At 39.3% G+C, this 25,403-nt stretch overlaps 1 protein-coding gene across 3 annotated transcripts in view; it reads right to left on the minus strand.

The window, feature by feature from the left end:
• Positions 1-12,262: 12,262 nt before the first annotated feature.
• shdb (Src homology 2 domain containing transforming protein D, b) overlaps positions 12,263-25,403 on the minus strand; it is a 34,313-nt gene continuing 21,172 nt past the window's right edge. For 2 of the 3 annotated variants that reach the window (XM_028443564.1, XM_028443563.1), the window contains 4 exons: positions 24,521-24,598; positions 22,946-23,120; positions 20,338-20,457; positions 12,263-12,948 (listed from right to left, as the gene is read on the minus strand). In XM_028443564.1, coding sequence (XP_028299365.1) covers positions 12,762-12,948; positions 20,338-20,457; positions 22,946-23,120; positions 24,521-24,598 — 560 coding nt within the window. In that variant the 3' untranslated portion in view covers positions 12,263-12,761. The remainder of the gene's footprint in view (positions 12,949-20,337; positions 20,458-22,945; positions 23,121-24,520; positions 24,599-25,403) is intronic. The other variant, XM_028443565.1, reaches the window with a different exon arrangement.

Here is a 25,403-nt window from a genome sequence, read left to right on the forward strand (position 1 = left end):
TCTTTTTTACGATGTCAAACAAACTCACTCTTCACAAATGTATCCTAAATCTTTGATGCCTGCAATGACACTCGTGCAGCTTTGGGTGTTTGGATAAAACCATGAGAAGCATTTTAATGAGTAGCTCAGTGGGTGGTGATGCTGTCTCCAGAAAAGAAGATGGCCCCGTCTTTCTGTGTAGAGTTTGAAAAGGTATTTGTCCCTGCTCTACTCTTCTTTCAGAAAACATAATCATGTTTGGTATGTTGAGTTCCAGCTGTCAAAGTTTACCAAAGGTTTTCTCGCTCTGTGATGGACTGGTGACCTTTGGAGGTTGTCAAGTCAATCTTAATTTTGTGCTGTTCTTGACTTGAAGAGAACTCCTCTTTTCTGGATGGTGTTTCCTAGACTTCACTCAAAGAACCAGACCTTCGATTACTTCTTTCTTTTTATTTAACGTATTGTCTGTAGGTTGGTACATCAGCTTAGGTGAAAAACCTCAAAATGAAAATACACAGTACAACAACAATTAGACAACCATTCCTTCATTGAAATCAAATTTAGCTTTTCAACTTTGTAACTTTTTTCCAAGTACTTCATTTAGTTGTTAGAGTTTTAAATCAGTACCATTTTTTCTAAACAAGGCTTTCCACTTTAATCTTAATCAATTATATTAAATTATTGGTATTTTAACAACCAAATTTTAACATCTATGTCTGGTATTTATTTGCCCAGTTTTTACAAAGAAAGAAATTAAATATTTATAATCATTCTTTTTAACCAAGTCTTAACAAAATCAGATTGTTAAAGTAAGTTAACTTAATACTTTAACTCAGGCAGTTTTAAACAGTTTTAAACAATGTAAATCATTTTTAAACTACTTATCTAACCAACTACTTTTAACCATTTTATCTTAGCTTATTTAACATCAACCATTAAAGGTGCAGTCCGCAACTCTCAAATCCCTCCCCCCCGCTGCTCTCTTGCCCTGCCTCCAAACTTTCCAAAGTCCCACCCTCAGAGGAGCTAACAAGCTAACGTTAGTCCGACAGCAACGTCACAGTTATATAACATGCTCTGTTAAAAGCATATTACTGCAGCGCTTCTCTCTCTCAATGTGCACACACCTCAGCAGCAACAGCAACTCAGTATCACTTACAGCAGCCACACGGAGGCTGCTGCGCGCACATGAACACGTGCACTACAGAGTTCTAGTGTAACAATTACATATCAAACATACAGTAGATCAAGCAGCAGTAATTATCTTTCAAGCAGAAAAGTTGCTCATTAAATCTTCTACTCCTTCAGACCATACACTGTGAAAAAGATGGCGCTCTGGGAAAGGGGCGGAGACTGTGAGCAACAGCTGTCAGACAGCCCATCAAACACAATGCTGGCTCTGATTGGTTCTTTTTGCTCAGTCGTGGTGCATTCTGGCTATCTGCCAAAGGCTGCAGGAGCAGCAGGGGGGACTCAATGAGTCTGTTTTTTAGACACAAACTACTAGTTTCATGTAAGGCTGTCCTTACATAGTGACAGCTTTAGCAAATATGACAAAAAGTCACTTTTATAAGAGTTGCAGACTGCACCTTTAACCTAGTTTTAACTACACAGTTAACATGGCACTAGATATAAGCATAATAAACATTTAAATTAAACAAGTATCAACCTCAATGATCATTCCTTGCATTGGCTGTTGAACAATAAACAATTTGCCAAACTTTACAAATAAAAAAACAAGAAATGCGTTCAAACTTATTTTTCAGTGCTAAACAATGTGGAAGTCCAAGTCCCCTGATTGCTTTTGAATGAATTGTCCAAGTAACAGAAGTTTTTTATGAGCCTGTGGTTATTTAGAGGGGCTTACCAGCTCTCTATCCAACCATAAAAAGAGTCTTTGCACACAAAGTTCAGTCCCAGCTGAGGGTACAGAACAAATTCTTCTTCTAAGCATGCACTGCCATTGCCTCAGTTCCCCCACAGTGACTGGTTTGTGTGATTAAAAGAATCAGGTGTGCACACTCACAAGTGGGAAGGGCTTCCACCTGGCCCCTCCCCTGCTTAGCAGGAGGGTGAGAGGCAGCTCACAGGCAGTTTGACAGAAAAGAGGTTGTAACCCAGTGTGTCATCACAACAGATTTACTGCTAGATGGGATAAGCCACAGCAAAGTTAAACATAAAATGGATGGATGAATGGATGGTTGGATGAATGGATGGATGGATAAAGAGAAAGATTAGCCACCTGCTTCAGCGGCCCGTTGGCCCTGTAATGAGCACTTTCCTTTGATTTTACACTGAGATACTGATAAACAAGAGGCTGTGGCTTTAATCAAGCAATCATGGTCGAGAAGAAAACAGAGTTTTTCCTTCTGTTCGAGAATTACCATTGATTTCACATAAAATCTCTTCCTGCATAGAACAGGCACAAAATGGAATGATTAATTTTTAAAGCAATGCTGTCAAATTACCATAAACATAAATCATGATGAACCTGAACCTACAATACGATACTTAAAATCTACCAAGTTGGGCAACCAACACCACCCTGTAAAACATAATTTATTATGGAAACCTCAGGGAAAAAACCTTACATAGATAGTTTTAAAAGTCAATTAATGTTAGGCAGTGGCTATTTGTACGGTTGTCGTATCAATATACCGCCATTCTATTAGTACGCAGTGCCCCTTATTGGCCAGTTTAGGTCACGTGACTAAGACTAAACCTAATTGTAAACCTAACCCTAACCCTAAAAATTGTTGTGATATAGGGTTATAACCTAACCCTAACCCTAACCCCTAACCCCTAACCCCTAACTTAACCCTAATCCTAAGATACTACATACTTTGGTAAACGTACCAATAGCACCGGGGGTTGTCTGTACAGCAGTCGTACAAATACACACTTTCTTAATGTTAATACTTGTGTAAAATGGGAAATGGACTTTGATTTATATAGCGCTTTATCACCACACTGAAACAGTCCCAAAGCACTTTACATATCAGCTCATTCACCCAATCACTCTCACATTCACACACCAGTGGGACAGGACTGCCATACAAGGTGCTAGTTGACCACTGGGAGCAACTTAGGGTTCAGTGTCTTGCCCAAGGACACTTCGACAGTCAGGTACTGGGATCAAACCCCCAACCTCTCAATCAGAAGACGACCCACTACCACCTGAGCCACGGTCGCCCTGTAAAATGTGTAAACTTTTCAATATTTTGATATAAAAGAAATGAATTTGTCCACATGAACTTTTTGCTTGACAATTCTACATATTGAAAATTCGTACAACTTAAAGATATTTTTTGATTTTTTAATTTTTAAATGAAACTTAGGACATTGAATGACGCAAATCTTGGTTTGGAAGAATAAATCTTCATAGCAAGTTTTACAAAAACACAGCTGATGACATAAAAAAAAAATATATATATTTAAACATATTAAGACAGGGTATATGAGGGTATATCACATAACAATACCAAGCATAACTCATTATTTGATTAGATCCCAACCAGTTAGCTTAGGAGCTAGCTTACTTAGCTATTAACATTGATGCATTGAACATTCTTAGTGCATGAAATGAGCCGTATTTATTTTCACAAAAATTTCAGAACAAGTTGCGCCCTGATTGTATGCCACCATCAGTAGATATATTTGTTTTAAAGCTTTGGAAGAAAAACCTACAGAAAATAAATGAGTCAATAAATTCCAGTGCAAAAATCAAACGTTGCTTCTGTATTTATGGCAATATACTTTGATGGGTTAGAACTGCATGGACTTGTATTTATTGTTGCATATCTTTGGAGGGAATTGATGAATAGGTTGCCAAAACATGTGGCAACAATGAAATGTTGCAAGCATTAGCATTATGCTCTCACTTTCCAACTTTGTGTTCTTCTGTCTAGGAAACTGATTGGTCAAAGACAAGTATCTGATGAAAAGAAAATAATACTTTCTATTCCAATCTCTTTCAAACCAATTTAATTAACTGATTCAATTCTTTAAATATCTCCAACAAACACTGTAAACATGGTACAGGAACTGGGTCAAATACCTTAAAGAATCGTGTTAGCTAAACACCCGTCACCAGTGTTCTTTGAGGGTTTAGACATGGTGGATTTGTGTCATTCTGTGTGCACAATGCCTATTTGCATATGACTAATGTGAACATGACACAGGACAAGGGAATCACACCCCCCTCCCCTCCCGTCATCGTGATCCTGGCTTATACTGCTCTGTGTAGAGAAAGTGCGTGTGCACACAAGTGTGTATTTGCATGCTTGTGCCACATTTTTTTTCTGCGCACACACGTGTTTGCACAGTGTGTTTTTTTTTTTTGAGGGACAGAACAAAGACTCCATCTGGTCTGAGCCCCTGAATGTGCCAGTGGGAAACCCTTCTCTCATTCTGTAGGTTGTTTAAAAGCCAGCCTGAAGGTGCAGTGGGGCCACACCGCGAGCAGCGAGGGGTCCCATTTGATTCAGCCACTCATAGCCTGGAAACCCCCCCCCCAAGTTGAAGCCATTTTTCTCCTCTATGATTATACAACTCCCATCACAGAAGACAGACACACTCATCTGGTGTGTGATTACTCGCTCTTCCCCCTGCCTTCATCTCTGCCACTCTGTGGTTCAATACAGTGTGATTGTCAGTAGAACAAAGAAAGCAAAGACCCAGGCACACTTTGTTGATAAGCTCCCCTGGATCAGAGAGCTTTATCTGGGGACCAGCTATGGAAGAGCTGAGCTAAGGTCATTTTTGGAGGAGGATACGCGATGAAGCGTGGTCACGCTTGGTCCCATGAACACATGAATGCCTCAAATCACTTCACGGCTCTCTGCCAATAATTTATCAGGCTTTTGGAAATCCATTGTGGATGCAGAATATTTCAATTTGACAGACATTTTCCTCAATGTAGTCTGGACCATTTTTCTGTAATAATTATATGTTTCTTAGCAACTAGCAAACATCCTATAACCTACCATAATAGGCAGCTGTGAACTACCTCACATAATGAGAAAATGACCTCACAATGTGCGCATCCCATAATGTCCATTTTAATATCAGTTCAACAAATGGTTTCTGAACATGAAAAAGCAATCTGATGCAAATGTCTTTTTTCCTTTTCTATCCAGTTGGACACAAAGCCTGAATCACCCTGCACAGGATGCTGGTCCATCACAGGGCCAACACACAGAGACCTACATTCACAGCCACACACTAATGTACTTCTCCATTTTAGAAAATAAAAAAACCGTCCATCAACAAAACGCTGTTTTAAAATTCAGGTCACATTGTAGTTCAGCGTTGTTAGATCGTCTTTTGTGCTTTTTCTCTTTTGGAACTGAAAGACTTAAAATATATTATCTGGAAGCTGTATATACAAAGCTGTGGAGGAGCTTCACCAAAAACATATGCATGTCTGTGTATGAATATCTATGTATCTAATGGCTCTCGGTCACAATCTGTTGGGACAAAATACATTTTTAAGATTTTAAAGAAGTAACTTTGACCCCTGCTGTTCCCCAGTTCTGTTCTTGCACATCTAGCCACAAATTGACACAAAATCTTTTCTAAGCATTAATTAACCAGCATGGGAATGTGAGTTGAACACAACAGATAGGTGGCAGAAGAGGGTAAGTTCTCCTCTTCAAATGATCCCCCTTCAAAATCCCTCAAACAACAGCTGCACTTCCCACCAAACCTTCTCTGATTGCACTTTCCCTGGCGGAGCCTGATGGCACAGTGCACACCTGCTCACACTGACCTCCATTCTATCTCTTCCTGCTGCAACTGTTGGGATTAGGAGGTCTGGGAAAGGGGGGTTACATGAGAGGGGGGTAAACAGTCTCAGCTCAGTCAGGAATGGTGCAAAAAAAAAAGAGAAAAAGTACAAAATAAACCAAAAAGTTGATGAAAAAGTGGTAGAATCACTCAAACAAAAAACAAGAGTTCACAGAAAGTGGGAGATGTGCAAAAATATTGGAAATACCATTAACATGTACGAAAAAAGGATAGAAAGAATAAAAAATAGATACATGAGCTTAAAGATAGGAATAAGAGTGCACAGAAAGAGATAGATAAGCTGAAACAAAAGGATAGCATGGCACAGAAAACAATTGATGAGTTAATAAAGAATTATAGTAAAGTTCAGAAAGATGGTGAGTTGAAAGAGGTGGAAGAGCTGAAAAATAGACCATGTAAACCTAAAAAAGATGAGTGAAGCCAAGCAAAAGCGTTATGATGAGGAAAGGTTTCATCAACTTGAAGCTGAGAAAGGAAATCAAATAAAGGAGGAACTGGAAGAGAACAATAAAGTCAATTAAAATATGAAAAGGAGCTTCCAACTTGACATCGAGAAGCAGAGTGAGGAACGCAAACGGTTAGTTAACATCTCCTGACCAACAGCTTGTCCAGCAATCAGACTCTGACCCACCAGCAGGGAAAGAAGCTCCTAAAGAAGACCACAAGGTTAAGAAACGCAATAAGAAGCAACCATTCAAGCTTAGTGGGACTTCTCTAGTGGACAAAGTCCAAAAACAACTTGGAACAGCTCAAGAAAAAATCAAGCGACTTCAGAAGAAACAAAATAATTTTATACCATCTGCTAATAATAATTATAATAATAATACATCAATTTTATATAGCGCTTTTTTGGATACTCAAAGACGCTTAACAGAATCAAGGGATTATTCTTTCACTCCAGACTTGGTGGTGGTAAGCTACTATGGTAGCCACAGCTGCCCTGGGGCAGACTGACGGAAGCGAGGCTGCCATCGTGCGCCATCGGCCCCTCGGACCACCAACCCTCACTCACACACTACATTCATACTAGGCAATGTGGGTGAAGTGCCTTGCCCAAGGACGCAATGACAGATACCACTGGAGTGACTGTCCCCCACTGTGGCACCTGGAGTTCTCAGTGATCTCCCATCCAACTATTAACCGGGTCCAGACCTCGTTAGCTTCCGAGAGCTAACGAGATCGGGCAATGACTTGGGCTGGATTTACTTCTCTGTACTTGGTAGCCTTGCCATTAATGACAGAAAGATGTCACAGGCTCTAGGCTTGGGTTTTGTTCAGCTTTAGGATTTGTACAGTTTCTTTTTAATGCTAGGATTGCCCCTAAAAGGTTACTTTGAGTATAGGAGTAGCGCACATAGTGTAGGGAGTACATCTGTAGTTTGTGTCTGCTTGGGTTTTCTCTGGGAGCTCCGTTTTTTTTTCAGTATTCCCGAAAAAAACCCCACATTTCTGTGGTGAGTGATGTCTAGAGGGGTCTGTAGTTTAGTTTGCACTTGAAAAAAAGGAGTTCTGTAGTTTGCATGTTCTCCCTTTGATTCTCGTTGCTTCAGTTTAAAACAAAATCAATAAATTATGTTCCATCTGTCGATCACAAGTGACTATAAAAGGCATTAAGGCAAATGTTTTATAAATAATATATGTAAGCTTATGCATTATTTATACTCTAACATCTCCCTGTTTGCTTTCACAAACATGCAAACCACATGACCACTTAAGATGTAAACAAACTTTACTTTTTAATTAACATTTCTGTACTTTTCCAGGTCTACATACTTTGTTTCTGGAAAAGAAACATGCCTAGCTTGTCTGAATAGGTCTACACACTGTGTGCAGAAACAGCTGCACAATGACCTGCGGGGGTCAGGAGTTGTTGGACACACAACCCCCCACAATACCATCAGGAGAGAGTGCATACACACATGCTTTCCGAGCAAACAGTGTATTTTCACATGCACACATAATAACCACGTTATCTAATTACAGATAACCTGGTAATAGATTGCCTTTTGAACAATATCACTGCTCAGTTTAGTTGCATGCAATGGTTGAGGATAAATCATAACCTCTACCAGTTTGGGAACTTGAGAATGTTGCACCTTATCTTAGCTGTTCCCAGGAATTGTGGACCAAGATCGCGGACGTTCTTCATGCTGTGGCTAATCTTCTAGTTTAGAGGTCACAGCTAGAGTGCTCCGATTACCAAGTGGACCACTGTTGTCTTTAACCTCCACATTCTCCAGATCCCCCTTTAGGGCTTGGTATTTTTCCAATTCCTCACGTTTTTTTCTTTCTGATTTTACTATCACTAGGCTGTATTTATATATACAACTACTGCCTTTTTCTATTGTGCAGTTGGTTATCACCAGTTTGTTAATCATGATCTGGAAGTCCCATATGTTGAATGTCTGACCACCAACCCACATTCTGCAGATGCTGCTTTAATTTGACCAAAAGTGGTCCAAATTTTGCCCAATTATAGTTGTTGGAAATGGGTTGTTATTGGACCGTCCAACTTGGTCCAAATTTAGCGCATTTGGTCCAAGTGTGGCCCAGAAACAGTCTTTGGAATTAGGACTTCTCATTTGGGGTAAGTAGCTGAACAATTGTAACCATGTGATTTGGGCTAATTTGCACCAGATTAGCCAAAAATAGGAATAAAAGGTATTGTAACAGCCCACAAACATAAACCAAAAACACCAATCTGATCCTGGTACAGGTTGATTACAAAGGTTCCCACAATTAGGTTTTTTACAAAATTCATCTTGAGTGCATAGTACTACGACCAGAAAACGGCGGCTTTTCCCCTTTCACTTTTCAACCATATTATGACTATAATGAGACTTCTTAATAAAGGCGTTCTTTTCAACGGCTAGAAAACGACGGCTTTTCACGTTTCTACCAAATCTTGACCTCGTTTAGACGTATGGCAAAGACGTCTTTTCAGTGGCTTTTCAACCATTTTTTAGCCTAGCCACCCATGACCTTGAGTAAACCACCACCACTACACCAGGTGGTGTTTCCTCCACTGATTTTGCATTTGCAATTTCCAAAACGATGTTGTAGTAACGGTGACTTGAATGTACTGGTGTGTCGTGCATGCTCGTTTCATGGTTTCCAAAGTTGTTTTCTTGGCTCTGTGCACATCACAGGTGTTCATTCCTCAAAGCGTATCTGAAGCATTAACAGCTGCTGTCACCGCAAAAATTCAGTGACTCCCATCTCATCTACACACACACACACACACACACATACACATTACAACAAATTTACATACAGAAAAAATGGTATAATGCTGAAAGGGAGCTGCCATTTGTTTTCATGTAGACACTGAGCTTATGAAAAGCATTGGCCGTGCTTCACTCTGATATCAAGTATAGTCAATAAATATTCTAAAAAGCAGAGACAAAAGACTAAACTGAGAACAATGCAGGGAATGCTATTGGTTTGATTTCTGCATGCTACATTACTACTGTCGTTATTATTCATGTCCCTCCCCAGGGAGGTATGTATGAAAAATAGGAGTATGGCAGCAGACGCCCCCTGCTCACTCCCCGCTACTGAGGAAGTACAGCTGAACGTGTGTCTCTCCTCACCCTCCTCCTCTTTCTTTCACTTTTTCTCCCCAACGGAGAGTGATCCAGCTCGTCTCCTCTCCGTCAAATGGGTAATCAGCCTCTGCTATTTCATTTGGCTCTGTAATGAAAGCAATCCCTGTGCTTTTGAGTGCAGCACAGCCCAAATAATGAGGGCCGCATCACTCCTCTCAAACCCCCCCCCACAATTTCTCACCGTCTCCCACCCAGCCCTGCTGTTAATAGATGTAAGAAGCCAAATGTGTGTGTGTGTGTTTGTGTGTGTATAAAGCATGTAATTTCTTCTTTTGTTCCTGTTTTCTCCTTTGTGTGCAGAAAAAAAATAAGCTTATTGTAAATTTTTTTTTAAAAAAAATCAGCAACAGCATCAATCAAAGAATATTTGACAAGTTTGCTTCATAAATTTAACACAAACCTCGTGAAAAATGTAGCTACTGTATTTAGATTTTAATATATCCCTAAACTAGAAAGATTGTATATAATATAAAAACACTTCTGACCTTTGTGTGAAACTGTATTCCATAAAGAAGCCTGAATGATGGTATAGTGGTAAATTCTTCAGCCTCACAGTAAAAAAAAAGGCTTAAGATTGGATTTCTTTGTGGAGATTGTATGTTCTCCTGAATTATTTGGAGCCCATAAATTGCCTGTGTGTAAATGTGTTTGTCTATGTTGTTGGACTTGTGCTCAATGTGAGAGGCATAATCAGAAAAGTGACAATAGAAAACAAATGAATTCGTAAATGAATGCATTATATTAAAAGTTTGTAGCAATTCCTGTTTATTATGGTTATGGGTTGTTGACATTCTCATTATTGTGGAATCAGTTCTTCCTAAACCCAGCTGTCACCAGGCAGCAGATAAGAAATCCCACCCCAGATGGCGAGCATTTAACTTAAATTCAATCTATCAAACAGCATGTAATGAGTTTCCCAGTGGGAAATCTGAAGTCAAATATGCGAGGAGCATTACTTGTATTCCAGATTTGCAAATTTGTGAGTTTTGTGAGCCTCCAGGCCATTTTCTTTGTCAGTCCGTGAAAAGACAACGAGCAGCAACAGGTTGCTTTCCACACGACCAACTGTTTACTAAAAGCAATGCAGGGCAGCAAAAAAAGACAAAGGTTAGGAAGTTCAACACATGTAACAATACAACACAGCAGGGGTGGATCAGCAATTTTTAAAAGTGAGGGTGTTCTGGGGCAACTGTCAACTCCCAATTAAATGTATTATATCAATCTACTAAAACCATGATAAAGCTGTAATTAAGTCAGTGATACTCTACATGTGGCTCTTTTTTGTCTTAGGGCCCATGCACAACAGTGTGTATAGGACCCTATTGTAATGCACCTCGTTTTTATTATTATTATTATTATTATTTATTTTTTAAATGATGGCATTTTTGAGGGCCTAAACATGTTCAAAAACTCATGAAAATGTTTACGCATATTAGAACTGACAAAAAATGTGATATTTTGGGGGAATTGCACATGTGAATGGCAAAATGACTCAATAGCGCCCCCTTAAAAAATTTATTTGCTCCCAGCTGGGACTGATGACTGTTAAATTTGATGAAATTCTGTAGAATTCTGACATCATCACTGTAGAGTGTGATGATGTCAGCATTCTTCAGTGTACTGAAGAACCATTACTTCAGTACACTGAGAATTACCCTGATCTGGGTAAGTGCTGCTATTTCTTTCTACCACACTACCACATCCGGGTTCTCACCAGGCATTTTTCACAGCATAGCAGGATTGCGTGGCGCGCGATGCTTATGGTAGTTATAAAGAGTTTGCCAAAAAAAATTAGTTATGGTTTAACTCAACCATCATTCATAGTCATAGCGCCGACTATTGGTAAAAGGAAATCATTATATTTGCACAGAACATTGCAGGAAAGTTTGTGATATAATACTTGAAAATGGTCAACTACGTCTCAACACTTTAAAATTTCTGCCACACCCCGACATGAAACACACCTCAACGTACGCCATGTCCCGACATGCATGTGGTTGCGAGGGCTTGCAGCTTTAATTTTACTTGTTATATCTTTTTACCTTCTTCTTTGGCCATTTTGCCACTTCCTTTGTCCCATTTTTGTCCCTTTTCCAAAAAATGTGACACTTTTTTAAAAAAGTTTTTTTTCTGATGTTAGCTTCTTTTTGCGAAGTTTTTGTTTTTTTGACACTTTTATTTATTTTTTGTGGATTCTTTAACCACTTTTTTTTTTTTTTTTGCCACTTTTCATCCAAATAAGATACCTTTTCCCCAATATATAACACTTGTTTCCTTTTTCCCCTATATTTTGCTTCTTTTTGTTCCACATTTTTGCCCTTTTTCACATTTTGCTCATTTAAGCTACCTTTTGCCATTACATATCACCTATTTCCTCATTTTTTGCCACTCTTTACTGCTTTGGGCCCATTTTAGTCACTTTTTACATTTTTTCATGCCATGTTTTTCCACTTTTGGACCATTTTTTGCCACCTGTAACACATTTTTGTCACTTTACTTACACTTTACTCATCGCTATTAACTCTTTGTTTACCTTCTCGGAACGGCGGCTTCGTCATGTGGCTAGCTGGGATTGCCTTGATCACCATTCAATCAATCTAACTGGATCAATAGGTTTTCAACAATGAATCCCTCTGTAAAAAGGGAGGGGGGTGAATTGTGTCTGCAACAAGGCTCTCTGTTGATTACGATGAACAATCAACACATATTTTAGAGATAGATCAAGTATATTTAGGGCCACACATACAGAACTAGCTGATGGGCATTAATGAGATTTTTTGTAATTTTCAAATAATAATATAACTTTGCAACCTGAAGATCAGTTTTTATGACATGTTTTTTCCCAACCTTTAGAAATGTCTTCCCTGTTCAGCCTCTGAAACAGTTTTATTATTCACTTCCAAAACAAAATCAGCATATTTGGACTTGAAATGCTTTCACGTAACAACAGCAATATATTTACTTGTGATCTGATGTCTGTCTTGTTTAAAAATAGTTCATTGGATCTCTGCCTCTTGCAAACCGAGGCATAATTACTTGCAAAAGTTGCAGTGAAACTGAGAATTTGCAACATTATTTGCAACAACAACAAAAAAAAAGAATAGAAGAAGAAAGAAAGATGATCCTAAGCAACGTTACTTTATATAACACTGCATGTAATTGGGTCACCCAGGTGTGAGAGATGCTTGGCACAGGAACAGCAGTAGTGGTGTGTTGGGGCTTTATCACTTTGTCATGTAGAATTATCAAAAGTAGTCCAGTAGAACAAGAAGAGAAAACAGTCCTTTTGCTGATAACGTCTCACATAACATTCACGTTTCATGATGGAATCCTGGAGGAATCCTTCAGGAGCAACATCCAGGTCAGTCAGAGTGTCTGCACCAGCACAGGAAACAGCAGGGACAGATGCTCGGCACCTCGAATCGGGAGTTTGTGGGTAGTGTAAAAGTGGACGACCTCAGGAATGGTTTCAAAAGGCGGGCTGTTCTGTCCAAGCACAAACTTGCCATCTTTACACTGGGTGAACTTCATGTGCATGAAACCCTGACAGCTCCTGTGACATAAAAAGACACGCAATAAGAAAGAAGTAAAACGTGAACTTATTTACATTTCCTTAATTGTTCAAATAAAAATGTAACTCCGTGTCGTAAAACTAGTAATGATGAGACATCATGACAAAAGATGGGTGATGTACAGTAACAAGACACTTGTGAGAATACAAAGTGAGAGAGAGTGGTGCACACCAAGTCTGCGAACTGTGAAAGTGGCTTTGCTGAGAGAACAAGACCTCCCCTTTAAAATGCAGGCATCCATGACTGAACTTTCCAGTTAAGAGCCAGCCAACCACTCATGATGCATATCTAATTATAGAAGCAGAGGAAAAGACAAGGCCTGAAACCAGTCGCCATGCTTATTGTTTTGGTAATACTCATTCCCTAACATCAACATTTCTTTGCTCTTGAGCAATGAAATTAAAAAGAACAATGCAATGGAAAAATAAGAAAACATCCAGGAGTGTGTCATCCTACTGCCCAACGCAGCAGTTACTCCCAACTGATACATGTACATCTCAGGGCACGTGTCAAACTCAAGGCCAGGGGCCCAAATTCGGCACTTTAGAGCATCCGAATTCAGCCCGCAGGAGAAAGTAAACATGACAGAGAAAACATGATTCAGTTGTAGACATTTCAGCCTCTCCAAATACACAAGTTCAATAAAACATCATAATATTCACAGGACTCACAGTTCACACATGTAAACACCAAAAGCAATAAAAAAGGTGACCCAAAAAAAAAATCCATCGTAGGGGTGGTTCTCGCTCAGATAAGCAATCTTGAACACTCTGAAGAGTACAATAAGGCAAAATACACTATTTTCTTCATGCCACTCAAGTTGTGGTTTGTGAAAAACAATAAAAATATACAGTATATATGAAGAATTGTGATGTTAAAGAAAAAGTACCTAACATTTGCACTGTTTGTTATTTACCACCACTGCTGCTGAGCTACTGGTTTTATAGTCCTTTTAACAGTTTCCATCATTGGCCTTGTTTCTTTCCTCTTTTGGTCTGGACAAGCCTCTCAAGCCATGAGCCGTTTACCAGCCGCTCTTTCTTTCTCCATTGCTTTAGCTTTGTTCTCAGCTGCACTGCACTTTCACCGTACGGTGAAATAACTGGTCAACGTTAACAGGACTTACATAGGGTACGATAAAATACATATCATTTTTTTCCCACATTATTATCTTTCATGTTTTTATTGTTATCTTTTGTTGTTTTTATAGTTTTTGGATTGTTATCTTTTATGTTGTTTATATAGTTTTAGGAGTCAGTCTCATCCACAACAACACACAACTTGTTCCCACAGATCATCTGTGGCACTGATGAGATGTTGTTCAAATTACCAGTAAACATTCTGCTCAGCCCCTCCCTCCCTGTTTGTAGCGCTTCACCAGAAACGGGTGTAGCTTCACAGACACAAAAGTTAAGCGGCTCTGTATTTAGGAGTGTGTTAAGAGTTGCATAGCAGTTTAGTCTGTGTTGTGTGGCACCCGCGGCGCCACGGGTGGGCCTGGGCCCACCCATTTTAATCAAGGCCCACCCAGGTGCTGATCATCCAATAACAAGCCCAAGGAAAGCTTTGAGTGAAAGGCTTTCAGCCAATCAGTGGCTTGCATCCCACATGGCCTCTTAAGCCGCCTACAGACTGCATCGTCACCAGGAAGTCACTGTTCCATTGCTGCGTTCAATTTCACTCAGAACTCTAGGTTTATCTATTGGGGGTCGCCACCTGGAGTCGGAGCTCCCACACTCAAGTCAAACTTCCTCTAAAAATGATTTGTGTGACGTCTCATAACGATGATGGCACCTGTGCAGAGACATATGTTGGTGGTAAAACAGTGATTTAAAGCATTTTAATGATAAAAAAAAACTTAGGAATATTCATTATGTTCACAAATGAAATAGATTTTTTTTTTCTACTTGTTTTAAAGCCTTACATGAATCACATTGAATGCCTTGGTGCTATAATATGCTTTGGTCTTGCTTTGTTGGGCCAATATAAAAGTGCTATTCAAAATAATCATGACTTTAATCACACAAACATTATTGCCTTTATTGTAATTTCTCAGAATTTTTAAATAAGAAAGGCAGAGTTCAGAGTTGCCTTGAATGCAGCGTCAGTGTCGCAGAAAAGCGCTGAAATGGAGATGTCAGGGTTTTTTTGGTTTATTTTAACCGGCCTATCCAGTTTTCTCGGGACCCACCCACCATCAAAATCCTGGCGCCGCCGGTGGCTGCGGGTGGCCGATTCGACATGTGTTTAGCTCCGAAATGGGAGGGGTGCAGGGCGGGGGAATGAATTAACTGCTCCGTTTCATTCATATTATGTCACTTTCAATGGATTACATTTTTATTGGTCGATTAAATGATTCCTTAACATGGAAGATATGGGGCCCTACATACCTGATAAGCGTCTGCGTGTTTTTGCGGTCAAGTGAAACTGGTCTAGTCCACTCCTGTCAATTGTCCCAAGCAGGTCCATCCAGAGTGCTAGCGCTGAGGCCCATGCGCTCACATACTGTATTAGTCCGTCGTGGAGTAATATGTAGAAATTAAATCTGTTTGTGGATGGCAGATATGTGTGGAATAAATCTAGCTTCCAGCATGCAAGGTGCGAGATGACGACCGCCCCCAAAAAATTTGAAAATTAAAAAAAACTCATCGGATCTATAAGATTCACATAAATGGCCTATTTTGAGTTCAAAACGGTGAATTTCGCTGAAAAAGGACTGATTTGCATTTGTGCAGTTTCTCCACGCTTAGATCACATGATGGCAGTCAGCTTTAATCTCAAATTGTTGAAAGAACTCCTGCAATTTCCTTCAAATTATTCCACAATATTTCCCCAAATTAAACAAAAATTGGTCACAACATGATGGACATTTAAAGTAAAGATCCTTGAGAGACTGATATTCGTCACCTGGATATTGGTGACTGACATACTTTATACATCATCTATATGTGGAAGTGCAAACTAGGGCACAATTAATCATTTTCCCGCATACATTTTTTCAAGATCAAAATGGTCCCTATTTGGCCCCTGAAGTAAAATGAGTTGGACACATCCGCCTTAGGGTATGAAATAAAGGCACATGAATCTTGAATAAATTCGATACCAAGATAAAGGAAGATTTGGAGGAATCAAAGATCAGTTGTAGCAAAACTCTTTGACGACGCATGGAAAAAGCCAAGAGTATCAAGAAGACAAATAGGTTGGGATTAACAAAGAACCAGTCACTTCAGACATCAGTGTGTGTTTATTGTTGAACATAATGGTAAAATAAACGTACCAGGGATAATAATAACAATAATAATACATCAATCTTATATAGCGCTTTTTTGGACACTCAAAGTGGCTTTACAGAATTAAGGGATTATTCTTTCACTATACGTTCATTATTAATGCTGGGTTAAATCTGCTGCTGATAACTTTCAAAGTGGCAGCTTATTGTTGACTGTCAAACAACCTCCAAAGCTCCAGTTATTCACATAAACAGCAGACAAAGCACGTTCTTCACAAGGTCAGGAATTCCCAATTCAAATACATTGGTAGCACAGATAGTTCCTGTTCTTTCTGAAGGCCACTGGGCCCTCTTGATATGTCTATAAACTGATCTACCAACTTCAACATTTAAACTACAATGCAAATACTTTTTCAATACACTGGGAAAGTTCTCTTTTATCTCCTGTTTAGACAGATTTACAAGACAAGACAGAAGTGTCCACCACAGCTCACATGGTTGAGATGGTTTCCCAACTAGAGACTTCCCAGTAAACTGTGATGAAGTACTGTAATTAATATATGTAGGGAAGCTTTTGAGGAACATAAACACTGGTCATTAGGACAAACATCATGAACACAAAAGACAAAAACACACCAAACCACACAAGAAGATTAGTAAAGTAAACTTCCGCCACCATCATTGATCAGATATCATTTTGGACAGTGGTTCTCAAACTTTTTTTTTGCTTAAGTACCCCTTTTCTCTTATTTCTGAATCCAAGTCCCCCCCTTTGTCCGACAACAACGTTTTGTTAGAAAACTATTTAAAAACAAATATAGAGCATAATGATGGAATGAACGAGTGATAACACACATTTTAAACAATATGATTTTGTAAATAAGTGGATAGAAACACTATTTACATAGTGCAGTGGTTCCTAACCTTTTTCGGATGGTGACCCCATTTTGATATCAAGAATTTCTGGTGACCCGAAAGAATTTTTTTTTTTAGAATTAGTTTTTGATCATGTTTGAACTCATGTGTATATATCTTTTTACATAGTTGAACTATATTTATATTCCACAAAGTGAAAGTATAGAAATAGAGTTGTTTAAGATTGTGTGTTGTTGTAATAAAAAAATTAAAAAAAAGAATAAGAAAATTTCAAAAATCTATTTTATTTTTTCAGAGCTCACTAAATAATATCCTAGTGTATGCATAGCTCATCACTGCCAGCCATTTTCAGAAACGCTACCCCCTCACTGCCAGCCATTTTAGAGCATTTTGACTGATTTTTAAAGACCCACAGAATATTTTGTACTATGACAATCTAAAATCTGAAACCCGATTCTTTCACAAGAACTTTTTTTTTTGTTTCGTTCTTCCGTAATCAGCAGTTGAATATAGGTAGTTTCACACAAAATGCTAGTTTCTGAGCAAAACAGTATTTTTCTGAAAAATCCTGTCAGTGACTTTGAAACTTTGCTTTAGTGACACTTTAACATTGGTTTCCTTCTATAAAACTACAAAAACAACACTGAGACCAGTTGTATAGTTTTCTTACTGTATTTTGGCCTTCCTCCAAGTCTCTCCCCCCTCAGTCTCCACACACGCAACTTCCTCCACCTCCCGGACATGCAGAGTGTCACCGCTTGCCCCGGTTTATTGACCGTTTTCTCTTATGATCGCGACATTCGCGATAGTCCACTTAGGTCCACACATGCTCTGCTCGAGTGTGAGCTGTTGTGAGCTGCTGGGAGCTTCACAATCTACCCTTGTAGTGCCATTTTCTGCCTCGTCCCTTCCCAGATAGCGATATTTTTCTGGGCTACATCCGGCCCACAGTTAACACGTTCATCCGGCCCACATTTGGCATGGAATGACGGTACACTGGCGCTCCACACCTGTTTGCCAGAACTCAGCCACTGCCAAGCCATCACAATGCCAGATGTCAGCCAAGAACAGGCCAAATAAACCAGCACTGGCCCGCATGTGGGCCACTGTGCGCGGCTATTCTGGCCCACATCTGGAGTACACTCAGTGTTTTGGTCTGGCCCATATACTGCGTGTAATGATGGCACTATAGTGGCCCACAACTGTTTGCCAGATATGGACCAACACAAGCAGTGACGTGTCGTGAGCACTATAGTTGGGTAGGCAGGGCGTTGAGAGGACATCCAAAGGCAGTGTAGAGAGCTGGGGGGGGGGGGGGTCTCCTCCTGCCTTACAGCGGCGTGAAACTGTGCAGCATCTCTGCCGTACCAGGAAAGAGCGATGTTTAGTCATTTGGGCTATGAAAAGCACAAAATGCTGACACTCTAAAACTTAGAGGTACTGTAGGCTATCAGAAATGGAAAAATAAATAATTTATAATTATATCATTATTAAAACAAATATTCTAAATATCAATTCATCCTTGGGTAGGCACTGCCTACCTTGCCTACCCTGACTGCACGTCACTGGCCACAATACAGCCATAGCAATACCAGATGTCAACCACAAACCGATCAAATATACCAGCACTCACCCAAATGTGGGTCACAGTGCATTTTTATTCTGGTGGCTTCTCCCTTCTCAGCAATAGTGATAATCACGGCTAATCTCTCATCCAAAGGTGCACTGCTGCCACTTACATGGCACCAGTTGGTCACTACATCATAGTACAAGACTGATATTCATGGAAGAGCTCTGTCACACTGTCTCCTAGCAACCCCGGTTGAAAAACACAATTGACATAAATATACGTCATTGGCAGCGCGCATTTGGATTTGAAATGAAATGTTTATTTACGTCAGTGGCAGTGAATGAGTTAACGTGTAGATGTAGTTCCTTCAAAGCTCACACTTGCCAGCTGGGAAAACACCCGCAATACTGACCTTGATGTTTGAGCAAATGTGCGTGTGGGTGTCAGACTTAATTTATTCATGTAAATGAGTAATACGTGAGCTTGTTTATATGTCAGCACAATACGGTGACACTCAGTTTAGCCCTCCCTCTCCCTCCTTTGCTTCCTAATTCCCTTCTTGTGCGTCCCCCCCCCCCAGAAGGTAATTCATATTCATTAGTGCTTCATGTGGAGGATGATGTGGGCACTGAAGTGTGCTCTACCTGCCTGATTACCACTTAGAGAGCCTACAGGGTACAAAGAGGAAGGCCACAGAGCGGGGGTAAAGATGGTGTGACAGCCCAGGGATGATGAAATGATGGTGTGAGGGGCAGGACAATGGATCCCAGTAGTAATTAGAACGGAGAGATTTGACCAGATAAGCAGTATTGTGTGCTGCGAATGAGAACTGAGAGGGAAATCAGGAGTGGCAGTGATCTAAACTGAATTTGATGGGCGAGAATGAGGAAAAGACAGATGGTAGGGTGGGAGAGGCTGTTGGATGAGGTCCTGAGCTCAGGTGCTAATACGCAGAGGTGGAAAAAGTACTAGTCTTCAGTACTCAAGTAAAAGTATAGTTGAATAAAAAATGACTCTGGTAAAAGTAAAAGTATTAAAGTTGCTCCATTACTTGAGTAAGAGTAAAAAAGTACACACTACTAAATGCACCTCAGCAAAAAAGGAATAAGTAAAACAAATGTCCCTTCAATAATACTAAAGCAGGATTTTTAAACCAGTAAATTCCATATCTTTTATTTTTTTAAGAACTTATGGAAAACTGATACATGGAAACAAGTTAAATCTGTTACCTTTGATCATCTGGAGGATTTAGCACTCATTATAAATACAATTTGTAAATAACATTAAAAAAAAAATGCAAAATGCTCAATAAAACCCAGAGCAGCTTTGAGTTTAACATTTTTAAGAACTTGTAGAAAATGAGTACATGGAAATAAATTTAATCTGTTACTTTAGATGAATACCCGGAGAATTTAGCACTTAATATAGATACAATTTGTAAAAAAAAAAAAAAAAAAATTGATAATGCTCAATTAAACCCAGAAAACTTGAAAATGTTAACATTTTTGCGTCTTTTCATGTCGTGGCCTCGTCTTCGAAGGACTTAAAAGTAACAAGCTCTTTTTTAAGATGTAAGGTGTAGAAAGTACAGATATTTGTATCAAAAAGTAAGGAGTAAAAGTAAAAAGTCGCCAAAAAAATAAAATAAAACAACATTTGGCTGTAGTTGTTTAGTCGTGTTGGGGTGCGTCTTACCGCAGGGAGAGGGAGTAGTCTGAGCGACTGTTCTGACTATTCCTCACCAGGTAGCTACACTCTTTACACAGTGTGAGCAGCGACTCGGCCTCCGACCGTGACAGGGAGCCATGATACCACCTGATTGAACAAACACAGAGACAAGATTTAATCAAACAAAAGCAGTAAAAAGAAAATGTCATGTTAAATCTGAGTCTTCACCTAAAAATGATATAAAGGAAACTTTTAAGACAAAATTAAAAAAAAAAAAAAAAAAAAAACTAAAGCTGCCGCTGATCCTGAAGGGTGCATAAAAGTCTGCTGCATGTTTAATGGAAATCTATCTGATGGTTGAGGTAATAAACTGGTACATGCAACGGCACGATCAAAGGATTACCAAAGCCATTAAGCTTTCCCTCCTGGGTACCGTCTCTGCCATCTAATCTACCTACTCTCTCGTCAGATATTAAACTAGAATTACCATCTTGCATTTTTAACCCCCCTGCTACCCACCACTATAGCAATATACAATAATGTCTAGTCAGATATATGAAGGAAGCCTACATAGAATGGAATAAAATCTGTCTGGTGCTGATTGTATTCCTTCAAATCAAGGAATATTACATAGTTTCAAGCACTAATTAGTTTAAGTGAATGTTAAGTGTAAAGCAGAGAGTTTTAATACATAACAAAGAAATTATCATTATTTTTGAAGTGCTGGCATAAAACTCCAATCCCAAATGAGAGTTAATGTGTGAAGAAATCCTCTGCTTTACCATTTTAAAATTATTGTTGCAAGTTTGAAGCACACATAAATGCATGGAGTTATGTTAAGCTTAACAAAATCTGATTTAGTCACTCCAGCGTAGGAATCGTTGCAAAGGTTGTTACACGCAGTCAATCTCAGGTATTTTACTGTGCATCTTTATTCTAGGAAATACAACACAAATCGCAATACCATGTGGTTAGGAAATAAATCAATATAATCTTATTTTGTCACTTCTCAGCTTCTTTCATCGTCTCGTTTTCTGTTTCATGTCTGAGGTTTCCCATTTTTATTGTGTTTGAGTGTTTCAGACTTCAGCATTTTATGGACTGCGGATCAAATCTGCTCTACCAAACCGGATCATGTGTGGTTAATAAGGAGACATGAGGATCATGTGTTATTGACTTTTATTTTGAAAGGATTCATTGTTTTGGAGTGATTGAATAAGATCAAATGATTAAATGGCAATGCACATTTTTTTAACCATGTTACACAATTAGGTGTTGAATATTTATTTGAATACTATAACTAAATATATTATTAGTGTTTGTTTTTATTATAAAACAGAATTGAGTTGAGGATAAAAAGTCATTATCGTCGTCGGCTGTATTTGATTAAAATGGTGGCGTGAGGGCATGTGTCGGCAAGAATGTGAAAGTGTGCGCAAATGTGTCAAAGTGAGATTGCCTTTGTGCGTGTGCGCAGAATTTGGGTGTTGCTGTGATTAATCGTCTCTTTCCCTCTAACACTGTTAGTCAAATAAGGAGTTGATGGGAGAGAACACACCATCATCACACACCAAACATCTCCAGCTAACACACTCACTGAGCCACTCACTCAGCAGACAGAAAGCTGCAAAGCTTTACCAAAACAACCTGGGCTTCCCCTAGCGTTTAAAGACCTCCAAACCTCCTTTACATGTTGTACCTCGACTTAGTCCTCTCAACATCAACGTGGTTTAATGGGGCATAACAATCAACTTACATCATCAAGTGAATTCCTGTGTGTTTCCGAGCACCAAACGTGTGTGTTGAGGACGTAAACGTGTATCTGTGCTTAAGGAGTGTTGTGTGCTCGGATTTCATTAGTATAACAGCCCTTTATGTGCAGATAAATTATACCAATGATGTCTGAAATTAAGAACAAAGTAAACGAGTGCTTTTAATGCTTAGACTAAAATAGACCTCATTCTAACCTTTTTGCACTTGTGCAAGCTCTGATAAGAGCAAAACTCACAATTGCCTGATTTTATTGTCTTTTAGCACTTAATTAGAGGAGCTTAAGAAACATATAAGGGGCTCTTTTAAGATTAGGAACATGACATTTTAAATACTTTTAAGGAATAAGTGTTGAATGCTTTGATGCTGTGGCCGTGGGAAATTGAAATACCATGTTGAAAAAGTCCCAATAACATGATACACAATAACTGATTAACATTTAACTACAATCAAATCCCTATTCAAACACTGCTTTTTTCTTTCTATCATTATTATCGTTTTTATTTTTTCTTTGTATCTTGCACCGTTGTTCCTTGTGTATAATGACAATAAAAAGCATTCTATTCTATTCCATTGTTATATTTCCATTCAGTAATATAATAACAGCAAACAACTGTATAAATGCAGCATTAAGTGTATTGTTTGTCCTTGATTCAGGCTGTGCTAATGTTTATAGTTTTTTTTTTTTTTACGTTTTACACACACACACACTCTTCCTTCATTGTTCACCGTCATTGGCGTGTTGATGTTTTAAATTAAGCACTGGGCAAGAAAAGCAGCAAAAACTGCAACATTAATAGTGTCCTCCCCTCATTGTGTGTTTAATATGTTCTTTTTAAAAGGAGTTACTGTGGGCTATACATACACCTGCTGCTCCAGAGGTAATGAGGGGTCCACTCTCTCTCCGATCATTGCAGGGCCTTCATGTGGGATTCTGTATTTCATTCCTCCTCCTGTCAGCGGGCTGGACCTGGGCCCGGGGGGACGCAGCCGCTCAGTGGGTGACGATGAGCGATCCCACTCCGTGCTGTCAAACTGCGCTGTTGACATGTGGAAACAGAGATGTGAGGCTTGTCTCGACACAACAACAAAAAAAAAAACATCACAAAGTATTTGGTCATTGAACATCCTGTGAACTTTGACATGCATCACAGTGGCGCCTTTTGGTCGGGTCAATAGGAAAGATACGAAACGGTCAGCATCATATCAGTGACCACCATTAATTTTATTATGAGTTTAAGAGGGTAAAGAGAGACAGGAAGTGGACATCTTTATTGGCTGCCACAAGAAGGTAGGTTGCATTAAATCTCCATTGGCAGACGGGGATAAAAGTGAAAGTATACGTAAGTGGACAATGTTTAATACTCCCAAGACCCATAAAATTTCATTAAAAAATTACAACGGTAGTGACAGTTTTTATTGGTATTCTGTACATCAGGGAATGTGCAACTCTATCACAGTGGGGGGCCACAAAAATGTGATTGTATCAGATCCGAGGGCCACATTATTTATGTCAGCATTAGAATAATGACTGATCTGAACATTAATACGAGGGGGACGGGGGGGTTGTCTTTGTGGTTTTGTTAGTTGTTAATTTTGTGTGTTTTTGGAGTTATTATGTATTTTTGTCATTTTTTATGTTAATTTTCTGCATTCATGTTGTCGATTTATGCATGTTTGGGATCACTTTTTCCTCTGATTTTGTGTAATTTTGTTGACAGTTTGTGTGTCTTTGGAGCTATTCTGTAATGTGTTGTTGATTTTTGTGTTTTCATAGTCATTTTGTTTGTTTAAGTGGTTGGTGTCTCTGTCTTTGTTGTCATTTTGTGTTTTTTAGGATTTTTTTGTATGTTTTTGTGTACTTTGTGCAATTTGTTGTCGATATGAATGTTTTGGGAGTTATTTTGTCTCTTATCTTGGGCTTTATATTCCTTCCAACTTGTTGAAATACAATTTTTGGGGATTTGCTTTGGGGGAGCGCACTAAATAAGACTGAGGGCTACATGTGGCCCCTGGGCCGCCAGTGGCCTATGTCTGCTGTACGTCCATTAAAGTGAAATTTTTAGATGTAGCCTAAAGTGAAGATGTGTCACTCTTGCACAGCACCCTGGCATGAAGAACGAAAAAGTACTGGCTTTTATGCATGGAGGTGCAGTACATGATGGGAAAAAATATTTTATTTTATTCCTTTAAAGAAATTAGCTTTTTAATACCTCAGTCCATTACAAAAAAAATGGCCCCTACAAAACAAACTTTGCAAAACGCAGGGACAGATGCAGGTGCTACAGATGAAGCATGCTGGGAGGTCAGGGAGGAGGTGAGGCAGATGTAGAACAACATGAGTCAAAGAGGTCATGTCATATGTATGCGTGTATCTGTGTGTGTGTGTGTGAGAAAGCAAAGGGAAGGGGGAGTGGTTGTGTTCAGGGTGAGAGGTCACCTTGCTCTCTGATGGTCGGCTTCTCCTCCATCTGACCAACAGGGGCGGGCCAGGGCAACACCGATAACTCCCTCATTTCTAGTGCAGTGCAAGATGGGAGCGGAGATGTGGCAAGAGAAAAAAGTAAGAGTAAGAAAACAGCAAGTGGCTTTTGGGAAGGAAAAGGTTGGTGAGAGAGCAGGATGGAGGAGGAGAGAAGTGGCAGGAAGGGAAGATGTGTGTAGAGTGGGAGGTGACATGGAGGATATGGTGTTGTGTCGTGAAATTAAGTTAACTATAACTCCTGTAATACATTCACTGTTGTGCCCTTGCTTCAACATACACATGAAAAACACTGCCTTGGAGTTTCAGACTCTATTTACTTTCAATCATCCTTGGAGAGACTAAAGAAGTCTGAAGGAAGACGAAAATAATAAGCCGGAGGCAAGAGTTATTTATAGACACACTTCAAGAATCTGTCACTTAGCAGTAAATTGTCATTGTATGACTATTATGCTTTACAGAAACAAAATACTGCTGAAGTCATAGCCTATACTGACAGTGGGAGATGTAAATAACCTAAAATAACTCATGTCATTACATACAATGGGAGACTAAGACTAGCATCTACTGTAACAGGCATTATTTAAAGCACACACATGCTGCCAGTTCTCACAATACAGTCAAACCCTCTTCAATTCCAAAGAGGGATTACAAAACAAATAAAGTAAAACAAGGATGACATCTTAATGAGACGACATATCTGAAGACCCCGAGGACCTTCACATCAAAAGCCACATGAATGGACATTTTGGAGAAAGACTCCAAGGCTGTGTACATGCCTCACTACCTCGCTGGTTAATAATTGAACAGGCAGACACACTCCGCCACTTTCTCTGGCTCT

The sequence above is a fragment of the Gouania willdenowi genome, chromosome 4, assembly GCF_900634775.1.
Source record: "Gouania willdenowi chromosome 4, fGouWil2.1, whole genome shotgun sequence".
Lineage (NCBI taxonomy): Eukaryota > Metazoa > Chordata > Actinopteri > Blenniiformes > Gobiesocidae > Gouania > Gouania willdenowi.